The 25333-nt window shown below is 46.1% G+C and overlaps 9 protein-coding genes across 9 annotated transcripts; 4 read left to right on the top strand and 5 right to left on the bottom strand.

Annotated features, from left to right (window-relative positions):
* Window positions 1-10488: 10488 nt before the first annotated feature.
* LTR84_007120 (uncharacterized protein) lies at window positions 10489-11199 on the bottom strand (the record flags this gene model as incomplete). The annotated part of the gene is made up of 1 exon (XM_064850675.1): window positions 10489-11199. The coding sequence occupies one exon, from the start codon at window positions 11197-11199 to the stop codon at window positions 10489-10491; it is 711 nt and encodes a 236-aa protein (XP_064702744.1).
* A 1042-nt stretch (window positions 11200-12241) lies between these two features.
* Window positions 12242-12991, bottom strand: LTR84_007119 (uncharacterized protein; the record flags this gene model as incomplete). Its single annotated transcript, XM_064850674.1, has 1 exon — window positions 12242-12991. One exon carries the CDS (start codon window positions 12989-12991, stop codon window positions 12242-12244), a length of 750 nt encoding a protein of 249 aa, XP_064702743.1.
* Window positions 12992-13879: 888 nt separating this feature from the next.
* Window positions 13880-14791, top strand: LTR84_007118 (uncharacterized protein; the record flags this gene model as incomplete). Its single annotated transcript, XM_064850673.1, has 1 exon — window positions 13880-14791. The coding sequence occupies one exon, from the start codon at window positions 13880-13882 to the stop codon at window positions 14789-14791; it is 912 nt and encodes a 303-aa protein (XP_064702742.1).
* Window positions 14792-14942: 151 nt separating this feature from the next.
* Window positions 14943-15212, bottom strand: LTR84_007117 (uncharacterized protein; the record flags this gene model as incomplete). Its single annotated transcript, XM_064850672.1, has 1 exon — window positions 14943-15212. One exon carries the CDS (start codon window positions 15210-15212, stop codon window positions 14943-14945), a length of 270 nt encoding a protein of 89 aa, XP_064702741.1.
* An 816-nt stretch (window positions 15213-16028) lies between these two features.
* On the top strand, window positions 16029-16953 carry LTR84_007116 (uncharacterized protein; the record flags this gene model as incomplete). Its single annotated transcript, XM_064850671.1, has 2 exons — window positions 16029-16200; window positions 16250-16953. The coding sequence occupies 2 exons, from the start codon at window positions 16029-16031 to the stop codon at window positions 16951-16953; spliced, it is 876 nt and encodes a 291-aa protein (XP_064702740.1).
* Window positions 16954-17844: 891 nt separating this feature from the next.
* Window positions 17845-19980, top strand: LTR84_007115 (uncharacterized protein; the record flags this gene model as incomplete). The annotated part of the gene is made up of 4 exons (XM_064850670.1): window positions 17845-18188; window positions 18252-18401; window positions 18454-19750; window positions 19807-19980. The coding sequence occupies 4 exons, from the start codon at window positions 17845-17847 to the stop codon at window positions 19978-19980; spliced, it is 1965 nt and encodes a 654-aa protein (XP_064702739.1).
* A 231-nt stretch (window positions 19981-20211) lies between these two features.
* Window positions 20212-20869, bottom strand: LTR84_007114 (uncharacterized protein; the record flags this gene model as incomplete). Its single annotated transcript, XM_064850669.1, has 2 exons — window positions 20212-20799; window positions 20867-20869. The coding sequence occupies 2 exons, from the start codon at window positions 20867-20869 to the stop codon at window positions 20212-20214; spliced, it is 591 nt and encodes a 196-aa protein (XP_064702738.1).
* A 283-nt stretch (window positions 20870-21152) lies between these two features.
* Window positions 21153-22736, top strand: LTR84_007113 (uncharacterized protein; the record flags this gene model as incomplete). Its single annotated transcript, XM_064850668.1, has 2 exons — window positions 21153-21202; window positions 21263-22736. 2 exons carry the CDS (start codon window positions 21153-21155, stop codon window positions 22734-22736), a joined length of 1524 nt encoding a protein of 507 aa, XP_064702737.1.
* A 1040-nt stretch (window positions 22737-23776) lies between these two features.
* Window positions 23777-25207, bottom strand: LTR84_007112 (uncharacterized protein; the record flags this gene model as incomplete). The annotated part of the gene is made up of 1 exon (XM_064850667.1): window positions 23777-25207. The coding sequence occupies one exon, from the start codon at window positions 25205-25207 to the stop codon at window positions 23777-23779; it is 1431 nt and encodes a 476-aa protein (XP_064702736.1).
* Window positions 25208-25333: the final 126 nt, after the last annotated feature.

The following is a 25333-nucleotide window of genomic DNA, read 5'->3' as shown; positions in this document are numbered from 1 at the left end:
AGTTATACGTTTAGTGTAGTATATTACCTCTCTAGATCTTAAATCTATTATTCTATTGTTGGAAGCTCATACGGTTTGCGCGCGGCTTTCGTAGGGTCTAACTATATTCCCCTATCTTCCTCTTTATCTTTATCTTCTTTCTCGTCCTCATTGTGCGACGAGATTCGTACACGACTCGGGAGCGATTCTATTAAGAATAAAGATATAAGTTACTTAAGGGGTGGTATTTAGGCTCGAGACGGCCTAGTAGTTATTTCTCTCGCGACTCTCTTTGGGGCCATCGTATCGCCTACGATACGTACAGTAATCGTCTACTTCGATCGACCTAGAGTAGATGCTTTGAGAATATTAGGAACGGACCTATATAGATAGGTAGAGTACGACGATTAGAGTAGTTTAGTGGGTTATAGATTATTCCTTAACGTGCGTCTTAACTAAGACTTAAAGCATAGAGAGGAGGGAAGCTCCTCTTATACGGTAAGCGTGTAGTAAGCCTTCTACTCGAACTAGGTTCTCGAGTCTTGGCTTATTTGTTTGGTTTGGGGGTTATCTAAATCGACGTTCATAATAGTAATATTAAATATAAATTCTACTAATAGTAAATAAGATATCTAGTCGTCTTAACTATAGTTTACATAACCTCTTAGGTATTGTTCTAAGGTTTAGTTAATTCTTTCTATTTATCCATCTATTTGCGAGTAAAACGAAGTTAAGAGCTTCGTCTTAGCCCCTAGGAGTTCTATAAAAGAAGTCTAGAACTTAGACGTAAATAGTTTATCTCGATTGGAGATAATTTCCTTAAATATATTATATTTCGTATAAATCGTATCTAGGAAGAGGTATACAAATATCTTAGTATTAGTAGTTTCTCTAAACGCCCGAAAGTATACTGTCTTAGTTAGTTAATCGTTAACTACAAAGATAGTATCGTAGACTATCCTATCTACTAGATACGTAGATACTAGAAGTTTTGTAATAAAGTCAAAGGCTATAAATTCCTAGAGTGCCTCTAGTAAGGGTATCTTCTATAGGAGTCTATAAGGTCGATAGCGAGTATACTTAGTTTTACTATAAACATTACATTTCTTAATATATTATTTAATATACTTAGCTAGTTATAGAAAGGTATAGATATATATAATTTATTCTATAGTCTTATCTATACTAGTATATCCTATCATTAAACTATTATAATATTATCTAATTACCTCCTTAATTAGGCTAGTAAGTATATAGATAAGTCCACTATTATATAGGATACCCTTTAGATTTAAGTAATCTAGATATTTACGTTACCATTTCGTAATATTCGAGTTATCGACGCCTATAATAACTAGCTAACCTTCCTAGCCCAAGTTATTTATAATAATATTGGTTGCTACAAAGGCTCGATTATAGACTAAGGATCTATCTTCATCTTACTTTAGAATAAAGTCCCTTACCTTATTCGAGTCTTTAAGTTCGTAGTCGCTATAGCGACTTAGCGCGTTAGCGCGACTATTCTCTATTCCCTTCCTATAGTTAATCTAGAAGTAGAACTCGAAGAGTTATTTCGACTATTATACTTATCTCCTATTAAGTTCTTTTATAATTATAAAGTATATTAGGTTCTTAGAATTAATTAGAACTTAGATCTTATACTTAGCGCTAGAGAGGTAAACTCTCTATTCTTCGAATACTTTAACGATTACTAAAAGTTCTTTATTATAAATCTTATATCGAAGTTCTAGTCTAGTTATTTTTCGAGAGTAGTAAGTAATAGGGTGCTACTTATTATTCTCTAGATTTTACTAGTATAGATATATATCTATAGTAAAGTCGAAGATATCGGTCTTAATAAGAATCGATTTATTGGGATCAAAATACTATAGTACCGATACTATAGTAAAGGCGTAAAGAAGTTATTTAAACGCCTTTATATAAGTTTTCGTTTATACCTAGGAGACGTCCTTCCCTATAAGTGTAGTAAGTAATACGACAATTTTAGAAAAATCTTTAATAAATCGCCAATTAAAGTTAGCTAGTTCGAGAAAGGATTATATATCTTTAACCTTCTTAGGAATAGACTATTCCAAGATAGCCTTAATTTTATTCGAGTCTATCCTAAACTCTTCTATAGAGATAATATATCCTAGGAATATTACTTTAGTCTTATAAAACTTACATTTTTCCCCTTTTACTAGGAAATAGTATTCTTCTAGTCTTTTAAGGACTAGAGTAACGTATCGAATATACTCGTCCTCATTCTCTAAATATATAAGAATATTATCTAAGTATACTATATAGAATATATCTAGATATTTATTTAGGATATAGTTAAGAAGGCGCTAGAAGATTCTAGGAGCGTTAGTTAAGCTAAAAGATATAATAAGGTATTCGTATAAATTATAGCGACTTCTAAAGGTAGTCTTTTACTTCTCCCCTTTAGCTATCCTAATTAAGTTATATATCTTATATAGGTTAAGTTTCGTAAATCTCTTAGCCTTACGTACTCAATTAAGAAGCTCGAGAATTAAGGGAAGCGAAAAGCTATTCTTAATAGTAATACTATTTATATATCGATAATTAATATAGGTGCGCGAATCGTCCCCAATTTATCCTATCTCGTCTTTCTTAGACGCGAGATATATTATATAATCGGCTAGTAATGTCGATAATCTAATAAAGCCCTTCGCGAGATTCTCGTCGATATACTTCTTCTATAACTAAAGTTATTACTTAGAAGCGAGCCTTAGAGATTCTTTAATTAGCTCCTTACCTATAGCTATTAGAATCCTATAGTCCTATAGTTAATATTTCGATAAGGCGAGTATCTCTAGGTCCTTTCTAAGTAATTTCTTAAATCGAGTATATTCCTTTAGAAAGGTAAACTCTATTACGATAAAAGTTCTCTCGTTCTAGTAGACTAAGATTTTATATGTATACCTCTCTTCTTAAGAAAATATAATCTCGGTAGCCCACTAGTCTATTTGTAAATTCTAGCGTATAAACTACAATATCCCTAATACTATATCCTAGCTAGAGTTAAAGACGTTAAATATAATTTCTTCCTTATAATTCTCAATAATTATATAGAGGCGTCGTGTTTCTTTATTCACTAGATATTTAGTCCTAAACTCGTCTACTATACTCAGTTCGTATATAGACTACTTCTTTTATATTATAAAGTCGTAATATTATATAAAACGTCGTATTATATAGTTTCTTATTGCGCCGATATTAAGTATAATTCTAACGCGATTACCGTTCAGAGTTGTAAATATAACGAAGTATCTATTGTAGTCTACAATAGTAGTATAGAGCTACTATTCCTCGAGAATAACTAGTCCTAGGTAGCTCTCTAGTTTCTCAACTTATTATCGCTATCTTTAGCTAAGACTTATTCTATAGTCTCTAAGTCTATTACTAGATATAGTATACGAACTTATTGGAAAAGTCTAGTATTAGTGTCTAGCTAATCGCGTACTTCCTTATAAAGAGCGATTAATATGTCTTAGTCGAATACTCGAATAATAGTAAGTTCTTATTATTTGTATATATTAGTCTAGTTATAGCTTCGATAGGTATATTATATAGACTAGTTATAATTCTCGTTATTACACTAGATCTCGTTCTAATAGAACGTAATAATAAAGATAACTTCGTCTTTACGAGCTATAATACGAAATTATTATACTCTTCTTAGTATATTAGTAGGGTATATATTCTAAGATATACGTTTAGATTACTTAGGTAGCTCGTAATACTTCTCTAGCTCGTTAAATTAGACGAGACGTCCTAACTTTATCGAAGTAGAGATAGTCGCAAAGACCTAGGTAGTAGCTATCTATTATCCTAGCTAGCTCTTAGCCTAGTATTCCCTTATCTTATATCCTAGTTTACTATAATATAGACAAAGATTCTTATCCATTCTATCTTTCCATTAAGTAGGTGTTAATAACTCGTAATTAGAGTAGACGATCCGCTTTCTAGAACTCCCTTTAGTTACACTAAATTTCTAGTCCATTTCATTAGAATTTCTACGAGATGCTTCGTATCGCTTTCTCGTAATATTCGCGCTAAGATAAGAAGCTCTACTCCCCTTTTCCTAGCGTCTCTCGATTACTTATTAGTTAAGCTTAATATATAAGTTAATATACTTACTTAGTGATATTAGTAGAGTAGGTTAATTAATTAATAAATCCTTAATATTGAATTTTAAGCTAAGGCGAAACTAAGCTAATAGAGTCTTATTATTCTAGTCAATACGAGGAGTATACTATTAAAATATAGCTATATAAGTAGCTATAAATAACGTCTAGCGTAAAGCTTCTAATTTACGCTTAGCGATCCTTCGTTCATTTATATTATTATATATCTCCTTTATTCCTACTACGAACCCTATCTATATAAAGATCGTTATAGTAGAGGCTCGAGTAGATTTATCGTTATTTAAGCGATCGTCTAGAATTAGCTTAAATTAGTCTAAAGCGAATTCGCGTAGAAAAGATCCTATATAGATAACTTTAGCCGTATCTTTAGTGAACTTTCGTCGATTAGATAGGAAGTTAAGTTATAACTAGATAATATAGACTTTAAACTTACGTCTATCGCTATAGAATAGGTTAGGTTTAGCGATATTTTCGCTATCGTTAGTATTACTAGTACTTAGTATATCGGCTCGCGATTTACCTCACGAAGTACTAGATTCTTCTCGAATAGATATAGTATCGCTTAAAGCTAGCTTCTTAAATAGTTCGATTAAAGGGATCGACGAGAGGACACTTAACTAGTTAATTAGGGATAGAACTCTCGAAGGAGGCGTAAGTTCTTCACTAGAGTCTAAATCTAATAATGATTCTTCGTTAAGATCGGGATCTATTATACGTATATACTTATCTTAAAAGTAGTTAATATATTACGAACTACTAAGAGTATAATGGTTCTTAGACTTAGGCGTAATTAGGTTTCGCGAACGAAAGTATAGGTACTTACGAATAGATGTAAAAGGTATAAGGGCTTTAGGGTTCAATAGGTTTAGATATAGTAAGATAAGTGAGATTAACTACGAGAAATCTATAAAAGGTTAGTGTAATGACTGTAGCTATATACTCGTATAATTTCTAGGTGGACTGTCTTGGACTGTAGACTGTATATACAGTTCACACAGTTTACAGTCCACCCTCACGTGACCCCTCAGCCTTGCGTCCTCGGACGCGGACACACCCGTTACATCATAGCCTCCTCGCCCGACCTTCCAATCTAAGCGGGTCATTATGTAGGTCGTAGGTCGACTTGTAACAAGCATCTTACGAAATAACTTCTTACGGAAACGACGATAGGAATGCCTTGATTTTATGACATCCTATGGTTGCGCCGTTATCTAGAGTAGGTAGGAATTAATAGAGCAAACATCTAAAAGCTAGAATCTAAGTGGACGTTACGTCCTACTCTCCCTATATCGTTCGACCGTAAAATTAGATCGTAAATAATTCATATTGTTAACTAGGTTATAATTGCAATTATAGAAATTAATAGCCTTTAGAATAGGGAGATCCTTAGTAGGTTCATCGCTAAATTCTATCGCGCTAATAGCATTATTTAATGGTCTCTTACGACGTTTTATAATATAGTCCTTTTAGTCCTTATATATAGTAAAGGCGGTCGAAATACCTAGAACTTTAGCGTTATTCTACTAAAGAAAGTATAGATAATAATTAACGACCTCTGTAGAGCAAGATCCGTAAGTAAATTGAGCATTAGACTATTTAGTATCGAGAAATCGCTATAAAAAACCCTCGCGATTTTTGTATGTTATACCTATTACGCTAACACCGATTTTAAGTAAGGAATGCGCGAGTTTCTACTATTAGGAATAGGTTATCGAGAAAGATTACGTATTTTCGCCCTAGAATATAGTCGACGAGTTTCTAGTAAAGGTCCTAAGGTACCTAAAAAGTTACGGCGTGTTGAATTCGTAGCATTCCTTCCATTTAATTAAACCAACGACCTTTTTTAGTGCCCTTAGAACCTAACACTTTAGAGTGCCAACGCTAGGACTAAATATAGCCTTTTTTAAGTACTAAACACCAAATTTTATAGCCCTTTGGTATAGGTTTTGACGATAAGTTAACTAGATGTTTAGATCGACCTATAAACGCGACTATTATCTCGTTAACCGCCACCTAATTTAACGATTTAATAGCTATTTTATAGTTCTTACGTATTCGACTCGCTAGAGGCTTAATTGGAGACCACTAATCCTTATGATTATTGCGTGACATGGCGCTAAAGGTAATGAATCGATAAATTTAATCCTAGCGAATTTCTAACATCTAGCGACCTAAATTATACGTAATTTCGCTAGAAGAACTACTCTAGTAGATCTCTCGATTCGATTCTATATAAAATGCTATATAAAATAGTCCTTCGAGCTAAGTAATGAGTTCTATAGGCGAAAGAGGATACTAGGGTCGAGGCTTTTTAGTAGGTTTTTATCTAGAAATGAATTTTTCGGCGTATAAATTGGTCGCCTTATAAATCTCTATAAGGCTTCTTATACTACCCAAAAATCGTAGGAATAGGTGCAATAGCTTACGCTCTATCCAATAAGGTATAAATAGACTCTCCTCGAGTAGAATTGGTGGAGTAAATAACGCTAGCGGTTCATGTACTAATTTATGAATAATTGGTGGAGCATTTGGACTTGCGACGCGTTTTTCTAGTATAACCACGTCCTTTTTTTCGGTTTTTTTTGACATGAGGATAAAGAGTGATGGATTCTCGTTCTTCCCATGGTATTTTTTTGGTAGGAATCCTACCAAAACGCGTTGGTTGAGCCATCTTTGAAGCATTTGTTGACATTCATTTACAGGACGCGATTTGGTTGGGGTCACGCCAAGAAATAAAAGGTCACATGCTAACGGCTCATGGGATAGATTGTTAAAGTCCAGAATATGCTCTTTTATTGTCAAGACGAGAAGTGGCTATAAGAAGTACTCCTAGTAACAATATTCGAGTAGAGGGTCTTGGGTTGATATGGACCCTAGGGGCTAGAATCTAGGGCTACTACACATTTGCTTAAACCTATCCTCATCCTTCTCAGGCAAACCTCGGGGCCTGCCAAGCTAGGCTCAAGACTGCATAGCCACGGCTTAAGAACGGCTTAGTCATGACTCATGCCAATTGGCGAGACTCATGTCTAGATACAGAAATAGACTTTGGAGAGGTCCAGGTTCACCGCTGAGTATAGTGGTACAAACCTTGTAGAATCCGCGTGAGGTTCCCCACTTCAGCTTCATGCATGTGGGAAAGCACCGTACGGAGTTTGGGCGGGATTTAAGCTATTCTCCGTAGGATCCTTCCTCGCCAACAGCACCTGGGGTATGTACTGTAACGGTGGTGTTGTAGTGCGGACAGGCTGCACCCCTACGAGCTCATCTCGGGTCCCCCTCGTCGTGACAGAGGTGCTACCCTGCGATGAAAAGCCTCGGCCCAATGTACGGAAAGTCCGGGATGTCGACTGGCTCAATCTTACGAATCTCTGTCCACTTGTTTCCGAGGCGTCAAATAGCCAATCCGGATATAAAATAACCTCCTGTGCAGCCGCGCGAGATCGTGTACTGCTACGCCGACATTCAACCCGAGTAGACCCTCATTCAGTCTCACACCAACCGAAGTACGACTCTCTAAGTGCACGAACATCACGACAATGACGAACCTTGGATCCCTATCAGCAGACGTACTGCTCGCTCCCGGACCGAACGACAGCGTTTCAGAACTCCGCTGGTCTCCCATGTCAAACCATCTCACGATTTCAGCCTGGGACAACATTCTTCGAGTCTACGAAATTACCCAATCCTCCGGCTCCCCTCACTCTGGCAACCTCCTGTTCACCCACGCTTTGTCCGCGCCGCTCCTCTCCTGCGACTGGTCTAAGGTATAGTACAGCATCCACTCTGGATCCCACGATATTACTCCTTCCCTCTCTGGACCCTCGGAATAGCTTCAAGACGCACGGTTTAATACGACGACTCTTTAGGACGGAACTCACGTCGTCACCGGAAGTACCGACCATAAGGCCTTTCTCCTGGACCTGAACGCGCACGGATCACTTCCTATCCAAGTCGCGGCGCACGCGGCGCCTATCAAGAGCGTGCGGTTCGTGACTGTTCCCGGATCTAATGAACCCATACTCGCTACCGGCTCCTGGGACGAGACCATCAAGTTCTGGGACGTGCGGCAGAATATGCCCCTCGCATCGCTGAACTGCGAGGGAAGGGTTTTCTCCATGGACTCGGCCGGCATGTTGCTTGCTGCAGCGACGTCCGAGGGGAAAGTTCATGTGGTTGACTTGAACAACCCTACTGTATGCAGGACGACCACGAAAACGGCGCTACACAAGCAGATCCGTGTCGTGAGCTGTTTTCCCACGGGCGATGGCTACGCCGTGGGTGGGATCGAGGGCCGTTGCGCGTTCGTGTATCTTAATCCGGAGAGGGCGAGGTTCGAGTCCATGTTCTAGTTTATCCTATGTCTTTGTGTCTGCTGGGAGGGCTTGTCCTAGCATAGCCCCCGGGATGATCGCAGACGATACTCTCGCTGGGATTTCGCGGTCTGATAATCACCCTCTTTTAGCGAGAATTTCAGCTTCAGGTGTCACCGGTTTGACACGCCTGCCAGCGCCAGTACCAGCGCCAGCACCAGCCAGAGAAGTCTCCTCAGCAGCCACCCCCAGATGTCCAGCACTGACGTCTACGCGGTCAACGCCATCAGCTTCCACCCGCTCCACCGTACGTTCAGCACAGCGGGTTCTGACGGAAGTTTTGCATTCTGGGACCAAGCGGCCCATTTGCGGCTCAAACATTTCCCGCACGTAGCTGCGACGAGTGCATCGTCGAGTATGGCTGGTGCCGCAACGGATCGACAGACGACGAGTTTTGGCAGTGGAGGAAGCGGACAGAAGCCAGGTAATGTGAGCACAGGTGTAGCGGGACAGGCGGCCATCACGGCGACTGGATTTAATGGTGACGGAGGTCTCTTCGCGTATGCGGTGGGCTATGACTGGAGTAGGGGGTATAGAGGCAGCTTGGTGGGTAGGGAGAACAGGGTCTTGGTGCATGTTGTTGGCGATGAGTGTGTGCCTAAAAGAAACAGCAAGGCTGGGAGAAACATGAAGTAGTGATGCTATTGAGGTGATCGTGAAGATTGGTCAGGGGAATCTCCCTTGAAGTTGATGGTTGATATCTAACTTGGTTATTTGGTAGCTTATTCATACGAGAATAATACGTTACATGTATGTAGTCGGTCCTCCAGCTATCGTTTGGTCTTCTTTTGCCAGACTTGCTTTTGCGCATATAAAATGTATCTGACCGAAGAGCTAATATCTGTCTTTCCGTCTTTACGCTCATCCAATTTCTCGCACTCAGGTCTCTCCCGCATTCGCTGGCTTCCGCGTGTGCGCTGCTCTATCATAAGCTGCGGCCTGGGTATAAAGTTGTCCCGGAGAATGTCTCAACGATTGGTGTGAGGTCTCCCTTCTCCGTCCAGTGTGCTCAGATATATCCGTTACCCTACTTTTCAACATTTACATCATCTCGACCATCTGTTAGCCTAACGTGAATGTGTTTTCACAATTCCGCTCGAAGGCGTATTGAGGCCGTGCCCGCGAGTATAGGATCCTCGCCGTGAGGAGAAAGTCATTGCCATCGCTCGATGCCCATTGTGCACGTACTCCACCACTTTCCACGACTTTTGCACTCTTGTGAAAGAAAGCCCGCCCTTTCCCCCATGTCGCGCAAACCCAAAACGTTGTGATCGCTAATAGCGAGGCAGAATTTCAGCTTGGCGGCGATTTCGCAGCTAATGCCATCAGGGATGCCGGGTCGCTCTTCGGTGTTCGTGCGGCGCGTATACCGCCGTGGCGGGTCAATGGTTGTGCGTCTCAGCCCACTGTATCATCCGCATGCAGCCACCTGCTGAGGTATTTCTGCCATTAGCTTGTATCGAAGATCAGGCCCCCTCTCGACCCACGGTAGAGTGTGTTGGAAGCACGGCCATGCGACGTTGTCGAAACTGTCCTCCATGTTGAGTTCGCTGACGAGAGTGAACATTGCATTCGGTCGTGGCTCGAAACTGGCCGTATAGATCCAGCAATGATGGTCATGAGCATAGAGGCCAGGGCATCAAAAAGGCTAGCGTAGAGAGATCGGGGGGTAGCGAGCGGAGGCGGCAGCAGGAATTCGTGGGAAGGGGTTAGTCGGACTTGAGTAAGTTTGAGTCATTCTCTCCGATGATTGATGACCACAGGAGGGCCAACTTTTGTGTCGGACGGTCAGGCGAAGCTGAGAGTGGAAGGGCGACGGGCGCTGGGATAGTTTGAGAACGTGCACTCCGGTGAAAGCAGCGAGGAGGGATTCTCCCTATTTATCCACGACGCGAGGGTGAGGGCTCGGCAGAATTGGCCGCTTTGGTGTAAGTCGTAGGCGGCTGGCAGCAAACATGTGATATCTACCCATTGTTCCTGTACAAAGGCTGCACTTCAACCTCGCGTACCCACAGATTCCACGGCCTGTCCGAAGTTGCTCGAATCGCAGGCTCGGTATCAATTGCTTCTTGAGTGGTCAAAGGCTCAAAGGCGGTCGCGTTGGTCCCTCCAACCCATGCCTGTGCCTGGCGCTCCGTTAGAGCTTCAAACGCTCCTCTAATCATGGCTGCTGAAGTCTGAGTCTTCGCATTGGCCTGCGTGTATACTGCTCTGACCACTGCTTCCTGGATGTCGGAGCCGAAAGTGGTGAAACCGTGCTTGCGCATTAGTACAACGTTGTAGTCTGGCTTCGTGATAGGTGGATCCGCCGTGCTGTTCTCCATCTTGAGGAATGTCGTGGCTAGATCTGCTCCAAGCTTTGGCGACCGAATCAAGAGATCTTGCGATTCGGTTTGGTTGTACGAGTCTTGGAAGTCATAGAGGGGCACAGGCTCAGTTCCAAGAAAGCCCGCCATATGATAGACTGCGCGTAAAGGAACTCCAGCGACTGCATATGGGAGTACTTCGGGACTATGGGAGTGTATGACTGAGTTCACCTCTGGGTAATGTTTGTACATCTCGCCATGGATATACCGCTCAATGAAGCCTTTGGGTGCATTGGTATCCACGGGTTGGCTGTCTTCAATGCGATATTGAACCAGGTCAGTTGCATTGCTAACTAGTGCTGGTGCCATGTTCGCAGACATCAGGTATGTTGAATTGTCTAGGGGATGGCGGACTGAAACATGTCCGTATGCATCGACAACTCCATTGTAGTGGAGAATATGGTTTGCGGTAATGAGCTGCCGTTGAATCTAAGACACAGTTGGATTTGGAAGCATGAGGCTGCAGCTTCAGGGGCATACTTGCTTGAGGTCCACCATTTCGCTTGCTAGACAACCTTGGAAGGCTTCTCCTGAGTGGAACGGAGCTCTTGAACAGAAAGATATTTGGGACGATTGCGAATTCGTGGGAAGACTGACCGTATATGGTCTTAAAAATTGGTAGGCGATCACGGGTATATACAGGGCCGAAGACATGTAGTAGAATATGTGTGATTGGTGCCCGCACGAATGTTTCTCCCCTCACTCATGCTCTGTCTCATAGGAAAGACGAGCTCTTCCAGTGTAACACATGGAAAGATCGGCTGATCGCTGTTCGGCTTTTCGTCTCGATCGTACAGGATCTCTCACCCCTCTTTTGTGAAAACTTTCAACTTGAACTCCCAGCCTCCACATCGTCCAGAGAAAGCCGAAATACAAGCCCCCAAATAGTCCAGAGTTACGTTCGAGTCCCGAGCCGCAAGCTCAACACATGGTCGAGGGCCACAAGTGGAAAGATCGCGACTCGCCCTTCAGGATAGAAAGAGGCTCTGATGGTGTTCCTGCTGACTCAGATGATAGCCGCATGGTCACGACCGAATCATCAATCCTATTCATCACTGACACATGCGTGGAAATGGTGCTCGGCGTCATAGTCGAGCCCAGTATCCGATTTTGTATGTGTATGGTGCATTCCACCCCCCGGATACCTGGCCAAGATAGGATTGCAGTCATGGAACGCCAACGGGTCATCAATTCGTCACTTCGTAGTTCACACACTGTCTGTCGTAGAAACTCCTGTGCAGCGCGGATATGCACCTTTGTGGTTCTGAGTTGATTAGAATTGACCCCGTTAAGACTTCGAACATTGTACGCAAAAGTTAGTAGTCCCAATTGTGCACGAGGGCTACTCAGATCAGTCCGCGGCCACATCAACGTCCATTCCTCCAAGTTCTCGCACAGTCTCATCAGTCTTGCTGTAAACAGCTTTCAGCTCGATCTTAAACTCAGCTAGGCGGACACCAAGGATTTTGAGGATGGACGTCTGCCTTGAGTCAAGTGTGTCTCCTTCTTTGCAGACCAAATAGCCGTCCTCGTCCTCCATTGAGCCATCTGGTCGCTCTTCCAGAACTACTTTCCCTTTCACCAACCGTGTAGGTATGCCGAGTTTCCGCAGAGTTGGCTCAATCTGAATAGGAAGTGGATCGTCTTCACCGCCATCAACGCCGTACTGGGTGTGAAGTTCGCCAGCAGGTATTCTGATTTCTTGAGAAGTGACAGTGCCGCTCCTGGCAAAATCAACATTGGAGAAGTTTGTAAAGTATTCCTCCACTTCAGCTGGTTCTCGGTCTGTGAACAATAGTCCAATGTCTCCCTTCACATATGGACCCAACGCACTCACTCCAGGAACACATTCGGCCTCCCGAGTAGCACCCAAGCCTACCAGCATCACCTTTGTCTTTCCCATCATGATTCTTGAGTCATCAAATTCTGTTCTGACTTCTTTCAAGAAGTTGTTGCGAGTGTTCTGAACGTCAAAAACCCAAATGTAGGAGTACTTTTCGGCGGCTTCTTGCACATTTGCGGCTAGTCGACGGACGAGATCCTTTCGGTTCTTGCGTGTCTTGGACGTCGGGATGACACGATTGCGTTTTGAAGATGGCATTCTGGCGATCTGGTGATACGAGAAATTCAGAGGAATTGTATGAGGGCGTGGTGGTGGTTGGATCCTTCGTGCTTCAAACTGCGACCTCGACGGTATTGGAGAGCGAACAAAAATAATTTTTAGAGTTTCGCCAAGATTTCTGAATCCCCCACTTCTAGACTAGCCATGCGCTGCTATAGCATGATGCTCTAATCGAGCTAGTTTGCATGCTAATGGTCGCTAGTAGCTCCTTTTATTACAAACGACGCCCATCTATGATAAGCACAGCAGAGAGGACGAGCACGCGGGACTCTAGCGAGACAAGTTGGTCGACAAAGGACCCGGAGTGGTATTGAGTGATTGCGACCTGACAAGATGTCCAAGATAAATGGATGCAGAGCAATCTACTGAGTCGAACTAGTAAGGAGATCTTCGTCTTCGGAAAACTCAACTCAGAGCTTGGCCATGGTCACATCCGAAAGGAGAGTGACTTAGCCCTCAACTTGGCAAAAGTCTTGGATGCCTCTCTCCAACTACACATTGTGCTACACTGTCAGCATGGAATACGAGGCGTCTAATATTAGCTTGGAACGCGTAGTCGATTCAAGCCATTGAACATGGTGGTACGTGGAAAAGACTGAAAATCTCCAGGAGTCGTCGACATAAGCCAGGCAGGGCGGCCGATGTCCGGCGGGGTTTTGTGGCAAGTGTTAGCGTGCATGGGGCATGATTATACTATCTTTATCAGACACCCCGGATTTCAAGGTTTCACTAGACTGAGTGCCTCAGCTGAAAGAGCTTGTGAGAGTGGCTAGATTCAATGATATCCATGGGACATCCTCAAGTTTCTGCCATCAACGGCAGTTCCAAGTCAATGCGACCACCTCTTTCTTGTCGCATTTTTACAATATGGCAAAAATCACAGGTGAAGCATCTCCCGCGGATGTCAAACACGTTGAAATCAATGGAACCACTCTCGCCTATCGTGAGTCTGGTGTGGGCGAGCCACTGGTCCTCGTCCACGGCCATATTTCCGACTTTCGCACTTGGACACAATTAGAAGCCAAATTACGCACCAAATTTCACGTTTACAGCTACAGCAGGCGATTTGCATGGCCCAATGAGAAAATAAAAGATGGTGAAGGCCAATCATGGGAACAAGACTCGCTCGACCTTGCTGGATTCATCGAGACTCTAGACATTGGTCCCGTCCACGCATTAGGGAACTCGTCAGGTGCGACCGCGATTCTGTATCTAGCAAGAACGAAGCCGCATTTGTTCCAAACACTGTTACTGGAGGAGCCACCGCTCATCACGCTATTCCTTCCATCCTTACCGCCTTCTGCGCTGTCTGTTTTGAAGTTCCTCATCTCGCATCCGATATCGTTCTTGCCCGTCATGATTTACGGCGGTACAACAATTGCGCCTGCAATTGAACTTTCGAAACAAGGAAAGTATGAGGACGCACTGTCCACTTTTGGAAGCGGTTGCTTGGGGCCCAAATATTGGCCTCGAGCATTGGCAGATGCTGAAAGAAACAAATGGACCGAGGACAACTCGCTTTGGCTGTGTCACTTCATGCGCTACAATGAGCTCCCGAACTATACGCCGGAGGACGCGAAGAAGATCGCCATTCCGACTCTGCTTCTCACCGGTGCGGATGGTCCCTATTTCCAGCAGTGTATCTGTGCTGAGATGCTGAGGTTGTGCGGAGCGAAGAAGAAAACGGAGGTCAAGATTCAGGACGCTGGTCATCTGATGCATGAGGATAATCCGCAGGGAGTCTACGAAGCAATTATAGAATTCCTGGGGGCTTCCTAAGCTTGAATATTCAGATTTGGGTGTTTTACGAACAGGCGGCCGCCCTGTACATTTGCATCTTGCATTCGATGCTTACGGCTGCACCGTGAGACAAGACGCAAGTTTCTCTTTGAATATTCATACTGGAATTAGAACTCTTATCGAATTAAACTTAGACGGCTGAGATGCTGTAGGTTTGACACTCTTCTCGACCGCTTTTCCGCTGTGAAAGCAACTCGATCTCTTCTGCATCCTTTCCATCACTTGCCTTCGGTTCGATTCGCAGCGTACGATCTTGCATTCTCCGTAAGCCAAGTATTTTGTTTGCCATTTTATGTTTCTTCATAAGTTTCTCGACTTCATGGTTCGCTGAGGATGAGAGACCCACATCGGCCCTATAGGTCTCCTGCACCACAAGCGCGATTGGGCGTTCGCCTCCCATACTTGGTCAAGCGACCTGAGTGCAACTCGAATTACACACAATGCTCCAAAGACAATGCAGATATGAATGACCAAGAGCAGATGCAGGGCTATTGCCGAGGCAACGATAGGAAAGCCGCGCGCACGGTGTATGGCAGCATTCTGGTATTCATGAATCCGTCGTTTCCACAGGGTGGACCACACCAGTTCCTTTTCATTTGCACTGCCCCCGGGTATGTGCAGCCAAACTAAAGCGGAAACTTGAATGATGGTACATAACCTCATAAGCACGCGGGGTAAAGGTCAAGATGTTCTTGCCAAGTGGAAGCCATTCTTGGCTCTTTGGATCTCCATACAAAATCACTGTCTTGTATTCTTGGTACGGAGTTGGTCTTCATCGCATCATGGACGTCTCTGAGCAATTGTGGAGAGATATCACGAATGAACAGTTGACCGAGCTACACGTGGGTCCATCATTGCTTCATTCTATTGCCAAGTCAGACCCCAAACGGTATGCGTGTCCATCTTACAGTAACAGCACGATTGGGGTGTGTTCATGCAGCCCCATGTCCGTACAAACAGATCGCGGACTCCAACTGGAACCCTCCAGAAGGTTATCCGGGCAAGCGAATCGGCTGCATCACAGTTTCATCTGGACCATTTCGGCGGGCTTGGATGGCTTGGTATACTCTGATGACGTCCTCGAGCTCCGATTCCAAATAGCCTATGTCTGTTGTTTTGGTTCCGATCTGATCAACAATAATAACAAGTCAGCACCCATAATCTTTGGCATCCTCCTTCATCTATTCTTCAGCTACAGACCAAGGCAGAAGGCAAGATGAAGAACACTTCCATATTGCTTGGCCTTGTCGCCATTGTGCCAGTCCTGGCCATTCCTCCTCCTGATTTTGGTTTTCCTGAGGCTCCTAATCATACGGAGCTCTCAATCACGTATCGGGATAATGGCAATACCATTGTTGTACAGGAGGCCGACTTGTTTGGCGTTGGCAGTATGAGTTACAAAAATCGCATATTGAAGCATTTACTTACACTCTCCAGTTGCCGATGAAGAGCCGATTGTCGCCGTTGAGACGGCGAACTACGAATCAATTTCGTCTTATAATGGCTCTTATGTCCTGCTCATGGTCGATCCCGATGCTAGATTTCCGGAGAATCCTACGCTCAGATTCATCCTTCACTGGCTTCAAACCAATGTGACAGCTGGTCCCGTCGGCGCAGATGGAACGAGTCCGCTGATCAACAATACTGCTGCACGAGTTCCCTATCGTGGTCCCGGCCCACCAACAAACTCTTCTGCACATCGATATATCTTCTACGCCTTCCAGCAGCACGACAACTTCACCTTTCCGGCCGCATTCGAATCGTTCAACGCCACAAACCGCGCAATGTTCAACCTGACCGCCTTCCTCGACGAGTCAAACCTGGGACAAGTCCCCGCAGCAGCTCAGTATTTCTTCGCAAGCAACATGACCGGCGTGCCACAGGACTTTTCCGCAGCTGCTGGAGGCACTTTCCCTGGTGGAAATGGCCAGATGATTACTGAAGGTCCGGGCCCAGCCATCACTGCATCAGCAACCACAACTGGTTCTGGTTCGGCTGCAGCGACTTCTGGCTCAGGCTCGGGAACTGCATCTGCCACGGGTTCTGCTGCTTCAGCATCTGGTTCCAACGCTGCCTCAGTTGTAGACGCAAGCACTGGTAGCTTGTTTGTTGTGCTGCTCGCTTTCTTGAACTTGTTCTAGATAGCGTCTTGATGATTTATCGACTTGTGACGGAGTTTGGCCGTCGGTTCGTACAAAATAAAACATTTCCACTTTGACTGGGTCATGAAAAACACCAAAGCCACCCGATTTAGGTAGTGGTGGTCGCAGATGGCATGAGGAAAGATAAATAGATGCCCTTACCAAGGTCTCCCTTAACTTTGCCCCGCAACCGTTGTAGTGTGCAGTGTGATGTATCCACATGAATACACTTCTTTGCTTGCTGATAAAATCCCTGCTGAGTGCTTGGATCAGGGATTTCTCATACTGAGTAAGAGAACCAACCTTCTGGGCCCCACCCAATATTAGTTGGGTGACTCACGCCATCAATGGCCGTATTCACATGAATAAAACCTTTGCTGGGTGGTAGAAACCCAGACAGGTCCCTAATTAGGCAGTTTTCCTCGCTGAACGGGAAACAAGATCCTCTGTTAGCATTTTGGAGAGTGCTTCACATTGATACGGTCTATCCCGCAGGGAGAACCCGATATTTGTAACGTGTACCGTGCTTCTGAAAGCGGTTGTTTTGCTAGAAATAAGGATTGATGTACGCTGCAAAAGGTGGCAACGAATGAGTTCGGGCGGCGGCACCGTCGACGTGCATGTGGTAGGAGCCTTGGAACCATCACGGACAATCCAAAATCCGTCAAGATGGCTTCCTTCTCTAATGTCGAATGGTATCACTCGAGCGGTAGCCAAAGGCAATGGTGTTCGGAAGTGTTTGTTGGCCGATATTCCACTTTAGCCATATATGGATTAGCGCGGCGCGCTCGACGCGTCGCCCCGCGTCTCCCTCACAAAATATCCCAGAGAAGTGTCATTCACAATAATCGACCAAACAACATCAGAAGAACCTCCAACATATAGAACATCATGACGGCAATGAAAGAAAATCTCAACTCGGTATTCGACCCAGCAGGGCAAGGTCTCGGGCCCGACGTGCTCGAGATTCTCGAATCCATCCTACGCCTACACTCCATTACACCCGACGAACTCTTCATCAAATGGGAGGTCTACTCTCTAAAGATGGGCTCGGAAGAGACGAAACTCGACCTCCCTACAGCCCGAATGTTTGCCAAGGACGTTCAAGATGCGGTTGAAAGGGGTTTACAAGACCGAAACCAGAAACATACGGGTGGTCGAGCGCCTGGGTCGGAGCGGAAGAGTGCAGTACATGCTACACCTCGGACGGTGGGCAATGGAGATGTTTTTGGAATGTATGTCGCCAGATGGGAAGATTGAGGGTGGCCAATGTATCAGACAACTAATGAGATCAACAGGCTTGACGAATTGACCCCCAATGCACTCCCACGAAGAAATGGAAGTATAAAGCGGAAAGCAGATTTCGACTCTCCCATGCCTAAAAAGATTAATCGTCCAGACACGGGCAAGACCCCCAGTAAGACTGCGGGCAAGACTGATGGGCCTACGTAAGGTTGAATGAACATCTATGAAAGCCGACATGACTGACACTGCTCCTAGCGGCATGCCATTCTCGCAAAGACCGAATGCTGGCCAGATCGTCGAAACACTCAACGATCAACTCGCAGCTGCAGAAGCACCCATCGCCCCATTCTCCGAAGCTCGCATCAAGTTAATGGCCAATACAGATTGGAAGAAATTTGCCTACAAGCCCATGTCAATGCGCCTCTCCGACTCATCAGAAGCCCTGGACGAACGAATTGACGACTTTTCAAACTTGATACAAAATTTCCATTCTCTGGAAGATGCCGCGTTTGGAAATGCCGCCGCTCAAAGTACGAGTGAGATTATCGCGGTGGGAAGAATTGCTTCAGACACGGCGGAAGCCAAGTTGAATGCTGCTTCGGTGGTGTTGGAGATGTCGAGGAAGATTGGGGCGGGAATTCGAATTCCATTGAAGCTTGATGCTCTTCCTTCCTATCAATTCTTCCCAGGTCAGATCGTGGCACTAAGAGGGACGAACGCTTCGGGACTTTACTTTTCGGTCAAGGAAGTGCTTACCGTCCCTCGACTGCATATGCCTTCATCGACACCGCAAGCGATTGAGGCATTGAACGAACGACTGGACGCGTCAGAGGGATCTTCTTCTCCACCACTGAATATCATGATCTCATCTGGACCTTTCACCGCCGAAGACAATCTTGACTATGAGCCATTCAAGGCGATATGTGAGAAAGCCGAAGAAACGATGGCCGATGCGTTGATCTTATCCGGACCATTCATTGACATCGAACACCCCATGATCGCAGCCGGGGAATTCGAACTCCCACTCACAGCACGCGGTCAAGATCAGGAAGCAAGCATGATATCCCTTTTCAAACAGTGGATCTCAGCACCCTTGCAACGACTCACCTCGGCAGTCCCCAGCATCACCGTCCTCCTAGTGCCCAGCGTGCGGGACGCCATCAGCAAACACGTCAGCTGGCCACAAGAACGACTGGCTAAAGCGAATCTCGCCCTCCCCAAACAAGTCAGCATGCTCCCGAACCCATGCTTCATATCACTGAACGAAGTTGTCTTCGGAATTTCCTCACAGGACATTTTGTACGAACTCAGTCGTGAACAATTGTCACAAGGTGCTGCGTCAGATCTTTTGACGAGACTACCTGGATATCTTATTGAGCAAAGACATTTCTTCCCACTGTACCCGCCCATGTCGCGCGATAAATTGACGGGGAATGGTGTGGTGAAACCCACGGGTGCGTGTCTGGACCTGGGGTACTTGAAGCTCGGGGAGTGGTTGCAGGTCAAGCCTGATATCCTGGTTCTGCCCAGCATGTTGACTCCGTCTGTCAAGGTAAGTTCGGTTGTTGCCCTTGTTCTAGTATCGTGCACTGACTGTTGGTGTTGTAGGTCGTTGACAGCGTCATGGTGATCAACCCAGGCCAGTTGTCCAAGCGAAAAGCGGCGGGGACGTATTCTCAGGTGTCGCTACATCCTCAAACGGTGGCTGAGGAGGAGAAGGCGTCCAAGACCATTACCCACAATGTGTTTGATCGTGCCAGGGTAGATGTTGTACGGATATAAGGTGAAGTGAATGATTTGTTGAGGATTTGAAACGAAGTATATGTCGGTCGACCATGACATCGAGAAGCCCCCAGAAGATATGAGGGTGTGATTCAGGATGATTGTATAGTTCCTGTACCTGCCTCGTCGAAGTGGTGTGTGATAATAATGTCATGATCTTGATATCATTCTTTCGTCTTGCCTCATTGCATCGTAATCCAGCATTCACCCATCACGTCGTTCTTTTCCGCATCACCTCAAGAACAACAACCCCGTCCTCCTCCCCTCCCTCCTCGTTCCAGCATTACCACCACCATTTCCCCTCCGTCCCCCTTCCACCCCGTCAGCCATCAACCCACCCAGGCCTAAGTCCCTCCACGCCGGCTCACGCTGCACACCCGCTAGACTGGACTCTCCACCTGCAGCCCCCCCACCAGCACTTCCACTTCCCTCTGCTCCTACAACAGCCGCACCAACTACACTCCCATTCCCCGCCGGCATCCCGACGCTCGCCCCACCTCCAAGTGCCCGGGTGATGCCAAAAGCAGCGTGCATGTCCGGCACAACCCCGTCTTCGTCTTCTGGGTTCAGTGGCATGAGATGTGGAGGGAGGTGGATTTCTTCAAATGGGAGGAATGAGCCCGGGAGGATCGTCATGTTGCTGCCGTCGTGGAGGGGGCCAGGGGGGTTGTTGTTTTGTTGGGGGTTTTTGCCATTGATGGACGAGGGGTAGACGTCTCCGGAGATCCTGCCGCTGGAAGGTGGTCGGCAGAACTCTTCGAAGAGGTCGGCGTATCGTGACGAGGCGAGGTGGAGGTGTGTGGCGGAGGAATCGCGGGACTGGGATGAGAGGACGGTGTTGTCAGTGGTCATTTGATTAGGATGTGAAAACTGATGGTCTGCTTACCATGATGATCAAGGAGTCAGGTGTTCAATCTCTATTATTGAGTTCCAGAGTCACGGTGTTCTGTTGTTGAAAGCAAAGAGGTCACTGCAGGATCATAAACAAAAGACCATGTCTAGAATCCCCAACCGGATAAACATCTCAGCCTTGTCCGTCATTTCTCAGCCTCGTCCATCATCCCCTCTGACGTAAATAAACCAACTCCCAGTTCAACTCATCAATCCCACCCACCTCGTACTTCCTTTTTCTACGCGACTTTGCGGCTGTTTGTATACTGCTGGAGACAGCCATGTCCTCCCTTCTTGACTGGCTCGTTGAACACGAGCCTTCATTCCGCAAGTAAGCCACCAAATCAACACCTCCCATCGCCCGCCCGGCCAACTAACTTGACTTTTCCAGAACCCGCCTTCCCTCCCTCTACTCCGACCTGACTGTACAACGCACCACCAATCCCGAAGGCTACGCTGCCAATGTAACAGCATGGACAAGCGCTCTGACACGTCTCACTCTGGCCGCTCAACTCCCGCCCGAGCAACACTCCTTCATCCTTAACACGTCCAACGACCTGCTCTCAGCGCTTGCGTCCCCAACCTATGGCCAGCCGAGCGGTCTCGGCAGCGTGTTGGACGAGTGTGTACGGCAGGGCAAGATGGTGGATCTGAAAGACTTCATGGCCGATGGCCGCACAAGCATCTTCAGTAAATCCTGGATTCCCAGCCCGTGGGCTGTATTGAAATGGGGACTGAGCCAGGTCGGTGTCGGGGGACCTGCAAAATACGATCTGGCTGGAGGCAGGCTACGAAGTGGAAATCTAGTGGTCGTTGCCGCGCTGGAAGAGAGGTGGAAGCAATTGCAGCAGGTCAGAGATAAACGGCCACAGGGCCTAACGGACAGAATTCTCAGTCGCGAAGCATTTGTCCAAGAAGTGAACGCCACGACATCAGAACAACAACTATCAGACCAGGATATCATAGTCTTGCTCCGCTACCTCTCCCTCGACAAACAAGTCCTCAGCTACGACGCCGACACGATCAAATTCAAAGCCCCAAATGCATCCACCACTCAGCAACCCGACCCCATTACACAAGAAGACCGACATATTGCGTCTCTAAAACTACTAATCAAGAATCTTACCACCCAGGTCGACACCCTCAACGCCCGTATCACGACCCTACAAACAACCGCGCGCGATGCCGTGAAGCAACACAACAAAGTCACTGCCCTTTCGGCCCTGCGTTCTAAACAACTCGCTGAGCGGAACCTGACATCTCGCTCCGCAACCCTCCATCAACTCGAGGAAGTGTACACGCAGATCGAAGCAGCAGTCGATCACGTGCAAGTAGTGCAAGCAATGGAAGCGAGTGCGGGGGTGTTAAAGGGATTGAACAAGCAGGTCGGTAGCGTTGATAGGGTGGCGGACGTGATCGACCAATTGACGGCGGAGATGGGCAAAGTTGACGAAGTCACCGGCGTGCTGAATGAGCCGTTGGACGCCAAGGCTGTGCTGGATGAAGGGGAGCTTGATGATGAGTTGGAGGGTCTGGAACGCGAGGAGGTTCAGAAGGTGCAGGCGGAGGAGACGAGGCGGCGGCTGGCAGAGTTGGAGACAATAGAAAGGGAGAAGGAGAAGGCGAAGGCGATAGAAATGGAGAGATCGAAGGAAAACAACATGAACTCGCAACTTCTTCTCAGCAACACGGATAAACCAGCTCAACATGAGAACGACGACTTTGAGAAAGACCTGTCATCAAGCATGGAGAGATTAAAAGCTCTGGACTTATACGCTCAGAGCCAAAAAGAGAAGCCAAAGTCTCAACAACCACAGCAACAGCAAGCTCAAAAAGAGACCGACAGCAAGATGGTGGAAGCGTGACCCACTAGATCTCCGATTTTCAGCACACGAAATAAACCTGCAGCATCACTGGAAGGGCAGCAGAAGTCCACTGGCTTCCTTGAATGAGAAAGTGTCGAAGCATGAGATGAGTCCCTGTCTGCGTGCGGAACGGTGGATACCGGACCCGCCCGACTTACATACATTCTTGTCGAGGTTGATTCTGCGATACAACACGATGCTACGATCCACATGCTCAGAGCAAGTTGTGGATCTCACTGCTGACGAGGTGCATGAGCCACAGTACCGACTCCGAGTCCACACCTTCACACCTTCGCTAATCTGGCCTGCTCTGTGGCACTCGATCAACAATGATGTGACGAGTGATCATTCATGAGGACGATGCAACACGCCTATACGGTAGCACATCGAAAATTCGCGCAAATACCTAGACAACACATACACATGGGCTTTCCCTAGATTGTCGACTGACTCTCCTGCGTGCACCCAGCATGCGGTGCAATACTGTGCTGTGCCAGTGCTGGTACCTGTGGCCGTCCATCCCGACGCATTCTCACCTAAAGCACAGAGGGAATGGCACGCCAGTGGCAGTGGCAGTGGCAATACCAGGCCGATCGATAGATGCAATGTGATATCGACTGAACGAAGAGACCACTTCGGACCGCACTCTGTTTGTACTACACCTTCGACGCTAGAGAGAGCTTGCTCGCTCGCTCGCTCGAGAGATGACCGAAATATATCTGTGGTCTCCTCTTTAGCGTTACATGTATGGGTATTCGGGAACATTAATCCTTTTTCGTCGCTTTAGGCATCGGACACGGATCATAAATGACATGAAGCTAGGCTAGATGATTAGATAAATCAGCATAGCATGATCGCGTCAGATGTAGCTATTGTCAGAAGCGTTCTTGAAATGGAGGAGTGTATGGTAGTAATATATTCTCTTCATGCGGAGCACTCTGCTTCTTCCATATCTATGTATCTGTTGACAGCCACATGGCCAGCGTGGATATGAGCACTTGATAGGTCATTGAATCGCCCAGCTAATAGCAACATCAATACTATACATCGTCACGCTCTCGCTGCCACTCAGGTGCTGCCGGGGGTTGAATGGATAGACCATCATGATTTGGCAGTTCATCTACTGAAAAATGATGATTCTGGGTTGAAATGTTTGAGGATGCCGCGTGTTGTGGAAGCTTGCCGGCTAAAGGTGGTGGCTTGAGGTCATATGGAGAATGCATGGGCTGGGAAGTGGTTATGTCCAGTGCGTTCTGTTGTCGCGTGTCTTCATGATGATAAGAGTTCACCACTTGAGCATTAGAGGGCGATCCCCCATTTTCATCATCGGCGTCATTTTCCACTTTGTGGGATTGAGCTTGTTTCTGGACCAGCCGCTTCTGCCTTGCCTGACGGATCAGATCATTGAAATTATCTTTTTGTTTCTTCAGATGCCCCTCGCGATCAAAATCCTTGGCCATGAATCCTGATGATGGCACCAATCCTCGATCGGCCTGTTTGGTCAAGCTATCTTCCCAGTTTTTCAAGTACTTCAAGAGCTGTTGCTTTGCTACAGGACTCGTAGAGTCGCAGTTTGCATTCCATAAATTGACCCATTCCATATGACGTCGGCGCATGTGTGTTTGGGTACCCCCATTGGGGATCCCAAGCTCTCGCAATTTCTTACGAAGTGCAGCGTCATTTAGGAGAGAGTAGTTGAGAAAGGGAAGACGAGCTTGCTGATTCGAGGATGGCTTTGGCAGACTATATGCTATGCTTCCTGGTGTTGCCAATTGGAGTGCAGGGTTGGATTTCTCCTCGATGGGTGTCGAACTTTCGCCTGCAATACATTTGTCCAGATGTGAATTTATCAGTGATTCTTTCATTCGTCGGTGGCAACATGGACAGGCGACTCGACCATCGTTAGGTTCTTTCGCAGAGGGATGTGATGGCGGACTACCAACACTACCCACAGCTGCGTCGTCATACTCACTGCCTTCTTCTTCGCTGTCGGCAATGACCTCCGGAATAGACCCGCTACCATCCTGTTCATTTGGTGTTAACGTCCTCTTGCTCTGACTCCTGGTGCTCCGTCTTTCTGTTCCATTGGTTGTAGGTTGCTCAACTTTCCGCCTCTTCAACGGTCTTTCTATCTCGCCCTGATCATCTGTCTGAGATCGAGCAGCTTTTTGGGCGAATTCTAGCAGACCCGGCCTCGAGGTCTTGAAATTGGTGACGAGTTCTTCAACCACCCAGTTCCGCCGCAGTTTGATTTCTTGATCTGATTCTCGGCAAGCGGGACATTTTCCTTCTTGAGATAGGTATCTTCGTATACACAGACTGCAGAACGTATGAGAGCAGCTGGTCATCATTGGTGTTGTGAAGAAGTCCTTGCATACTTGACATCGAAGGGACGATTCGAGTTGCGCAAGAGGGTTGAGTGGTGTTGGGAGCCAATCGGTGCTGTCGGTGATATCAATTGGTTCTGGCATGACGGGATGTTCTTAATTAAATGGATGACAGGAATATTGAAACCAGTAGTATTCCCGGTGCAACGGAGCATCGACTTCATCCGCAGGCTGAGGCACAAACACAGGCACTCGACTTTGCACGAAGAG

This window comes from Exophiala bonariae (assembly GCF_035927105.1).
Source record: "Exophiala bonariae strain CCFEE 5792 chromosome Unknown scaffold_27, whole genome shotgun sequence".
Lineage (NCBI taxonomy): Eukaryota > Fungi > Ascomycota > Eurotiomycetes > Chaetothyriales > Herpotrichiellaceae > Exophiala > Exophiala bonariae.
The sequence above is the reverse complement of the archived record's forward strand: the minus strand, read 5'-3'. Positions and strand labels throughout refer to the sequence as shown.